Source organism: Cupressus sempervirens, chromosome 10 (genome assembly GCF_028749045.1).
Source record: "Cupressus sempervirens isolate cs-2001-9-10 chromosome 10, ASM2874904v1, whole genome shotgun sequence".
NCBI lineage: Eukaryota > Viridiplantae > Streptophyta > Pinopsida > Cupressales > Cupressaceae > Cupressus > Cupressus sempervirens.
Window position 1 is genome coordinate 96,949,189 of NC_143127.1, and position 4,251 is coordinate 96,953,439.

Genomic DNA, 4,251 nt, shown 5'->3' on the forward strand with positions numbered 1-4,251 from the left:
GTTAATTGAAATGGGTGAATCTCTCGTTATATTTGAAATATAAGAAAAGTAAGGAACCATATGAAAAGTATAAGAAAAGTAAGGGCGCCACAACTGGTTGATTGAAATGGATGAAATGGATATTTGTAGTTACTTCAACGTATGCGTATAACCATTTTAAATTAAACTTGTGCCCATATTAAAAAACTGCATATTTCGTTAAGGTTTGTAAAATGTTCTCCTGCCAGCGGCCTGATTCTATCATATTAGATAGAAAATCAATCCGTTCACCTCTTCATTCATCGGAGACGATCATAATTATATTATATTAGACAATACGCTATGGCATTGTATGCTTAAAATTAAGACGACTATTCTTTTTAAGTACTGTTATTTTAAAAACTAATCTATAATTAATCTTGTATATGACAGCATTTTTCTAGACCCAATTTTTGTGAAAAAAAAAAAAAAAAAAAAACCAATATACATATATCTATATATCTATATATTAAAATTAAAAAGTAGAAAAGGTGCCGTTGACACTCATTATCCTTCTTTTATCTTTAAATATACTCCATCTTCTTATAAAATCCTTCAAGTCAGAAGATAGTCTGACTTACTGAAGTCAGAAATTCAGCCTGTCAAATCTCACAAGCTTTCAATTAGCAATGGTCCTCAGTGGAAACTAAAACATTTAAATCTGACGATCAGAAAAGGGAAAGCAAAAGGCAGTTTATCAAATTATTGAAGAAATGAGAAGCTAAATCTCTTTTTTTAGGGCATAAAGAAACTTCCCAAATGCTCATCAAAGACATCAATATAATACTATTATCTATACGCATATGGTAATGGGTGTTGTACATTCCTCAAGAAAGATCCTTAGATTACACCCAATAAGACACAAACAAATATATGGTAATGCGTAAGTTGTACATCCCTCAAAATCCCTTGAAATACACACATTTTTAGGACAGAAGCAATCATTTACAAAGACCCCTCATAGACTGACACTGGGCAAAGCATGTACAAGCTGAAGAACATAACTGATGATCTGCACCCATCTTAACCACGGTCAGATGGGAGTCTCTGTCTGACTTCAGGACCCGGCATCTCTCCTGGCCCTGGTTTGTTCGCTGCCATCTTTTCAGACCACACCCCACTCTCTCTCTCCTCTCTCTCTTCCATCTCTGACATTTCCCACCACCAAACTTGTCAGTGACTGGTCTAGCAAAAAAAGGCTCTCAATTTGAACACCTCATAAAACTTTTCAATAACACCCCATAACACATTCCTAAAACTTAACTCAATTTGGAACTTTCCTAAAACATATCATAAAGCATTTGTAAAACTCACTTTGAAAATATGTCATGAAACATTACTAGAACATCCCACAAAGAATTTCTAGAGCTTTCTCTGAAAACATGTCATGAAATATTACTAAAACATCTCATAAAGAAGAGCATTTGTAAAACTCACTTTGTTGAATAGGTAACATGTCATAGTTAGACATTGTTGTAGAACTTACTTTGAATGTCTTTATCAGTTAATGGCGGCAAGTTCTCCCCGGGAGCAGGTGGGGCAGAAGGATCATCTTCAATGGGCTCAGCAGGACTGACGACAGGAACAGCTTCATCTTTTCCAGTGGTGGGGTATTCATTCTCTGGGTCCTCTATCTGCATCAATCATTTTCACACCTCTCAACTTTTGCCCATGCATTGCACCAAAATATTTGAATTCGAGTTGAAACAATGTATACCAAGATTCAAATTTAAATGAAAGTTGCATCAAAAGATTCATTTTTATGGGGAACTATATAAAAACATTCCGGATGAAAAGCTTCAGCTTTGAATGGGGAATGATATGAAAAGCTTCAATTTTGAATGGGAATGATATGAAAAGATCCAAATTTTGAGTGGGAATGATGAGAAAAGATTCAAATTTGGGTAGAAATTACCTCTGGATCATCTCTTCGCTTTTGTTGTTGAGAAGCCATGACTCAAAATCTGATCCTCTAGGTATATAAACGGTGATATCTGTGTTATTACATGTTACAAGGCTTTTATAGATGATGTGGAGTTACAAAGGGTATGTGATCTGTAGATTGACTGGTTGGCATCTGGGTTGTGCTGGTTAGAACGCGTGCAAGGAAGGTGTTTCCAAAATGTGCCACGCAGGAGGATAATGTAAGGATATGCTTCTATCTGAATTGAATTGTGTGAGACTTTTGATAATTATCCAAATGTAAGGGCAGGCCCATGTGGAGTAAAAGTAAAGCCGCTACCTATCTCAGAGAATTTTAACCACTTTTTAAAAGGACATAAATGGTTGGTAAGTCATAATTTTGACTTCAGTCAAAGTGAAATGATCATATACACAGGGCAGTTATCTAGACTTGTTAGAAAAAAAATAACTTTTATATTGTCTAGGTTTTCATCAATATTTCTGATTATATTTTGTAAGATTGTTCCATGTACAAGAATGTGAAGAGATGTAGAATGAAAGTAAAAATTAAAGATGAAAATAAAAATAATATGAAATAACTTGAGTCATTTGGATATAGTATTTTTAAGTTTTTTTATCAATTTGTAGTAATCATTAAGTATAATAATTAAAGAGTTCCTTTAGAATACATTCAAAACAAATGACTTTCAATATATCTTTATTTTATTTTAAAAAATTTAAAGGATTTGTTATATATTAAAGTTAGATATTGAAGTTCAATACATTTTGATATTGTCTCACTTTTTGTAAAAGTGGGGTGGTATTCTTCTTCGAAAATATAAAAAGTATTGTATCAAAATTCTTTTACCACACATTTAATTCACAAAGTTTGTGCAGCATTGCACAACCCAACAATATATTTGATTTGCTTGACATTTAATTAGATGCATAATTTGTAGGTGCAGTTTGTATTGAACCCACTTAAATGACCTTATTCTACTCACATCCAATAATGTGTAGTAAATGTATTAAATTTTTCAGCTAGAAAACTTAATTAACATGATAGTGATTGATGATTGATTGAATGGAAAATGACATTAAAAAAAATCTATGCTTTCTAAGATCAAATCTCTTCAAGTATGTTAATGAGTTTTTATCTTAGAAGATATCCCATGTGGTGATGCCATATTTAATTAATTATAGATATTATCTTAGATGAAAAGGAGATGGTACAACAAGTTGATAAATTAGTAATTCACATAAAGATCTTGAAAAAAGTTAATAAATATAGTAATTACAATGTTGTCACTTAGGTTTGCACCCTTGTCCAAGGCCTATGCGCGAGGACAACCTAGTGAAACATGGAAACAACCTCCAAGCTGTGGGACTTGAACTACAAGGTTGAGTCTCCGGAGAAGGCTGGCTTCCTCTTACTATCAGGGCGCACCTAACTACTCTCGGAAGGAAAAGGGGAAGAAGGAGATGCAGAAAACAACTCTACCCTACCTAAACTACGGAGGTAATGCACCAAAATAGAGTATTCAGACCCATTTCTGCCCATATATGCACTACTGAATCAGAACGAAACTAAGGATATACACATACAGACTTGTTTTGATCTAATAACCACATGCAGATCAGGAAACCAAACTGAATAACACAAGGAAAGAGGAATCTCACTTATATATTATCCAATAGGCAAAAATAGATACATTATGTAGGCTACAGATCTCAACAATGCACCAATGAGAGGAAAAAAGGATGCACATACACATTAATGGCTGAAGGAGATAAAACAGAAAATCATACAGTTTAGAGGCACAAAGAATTTTACACTGAGAATTGCAGAGCAATATCAGAGAACAACAGAGAAGGGTCCCCCCTTAGAAATATACAAAATTTGCCTTTATAGTTCAGGCATAGCTGAGGAAGTTGGCTCTGCATTAACTGTTCAACTGCTGCCATCAAGCTCCCATACAAAAATATCCGATCAAAGATCACACTCGAGCTTGGTTCTGAGGTACAAAATCAGGTATTCGACTGAAGAAATGCCTCGAGTAGACAGAAGCGACGCCAATGAATGATCCTGACACAGTAGATAGATCTGCATAGTGATGGAAGGTCCTTCTATATCCTGTATTCATTCTGAGTTGGTGGCAATTGATTGCGAAATCAAATCCATGGCGAAGACTCCTAATTTTATCGTTTCTGGTTCATGAAATAGTGAATCAAACAAGTCAACTCAACTCTATATGCCAGCTGGGCCACGCGGGCCAATCATCTCTCTTTATTCTGCCACCTGGGGAGTCCTCCCACGGTTGACCACCTTCA

At 34.8% G+C, this 4,251-nt stretch overlaps 1 protein-coding gene across 1 annotated transcript; it reads right to left on the minus strand.

Annotated features, from left to right (window-relative positions):
• Positions 1 to 778: 778 nt before the first annotated feature.
• LOC149532751 (uncharacterized) lies at positions 779 to 2,112 on the minus strand. The gene is made up of 3 exons (XM_089804699.1): positions 1,934 to 2,112; positions 1,505 to 1,652; positions 779 to 1,166 (listed from the first exon to the last, which is right to left on the minus strand). Exons 1-3 carry the CDS (start codon positions 1,970 to 1,972, stop codon positions 1,042 to 1,044), a joined length of 312 nt encoding a protein of 103 aa, XP_089660825.1. The 5' UTR covers positions 1,973 to 2,112; the 3' UTR covers positions 779 to 1,041.
• Positions 2,113 to 4,251: the final 2,139 nt, after the last annotated feature.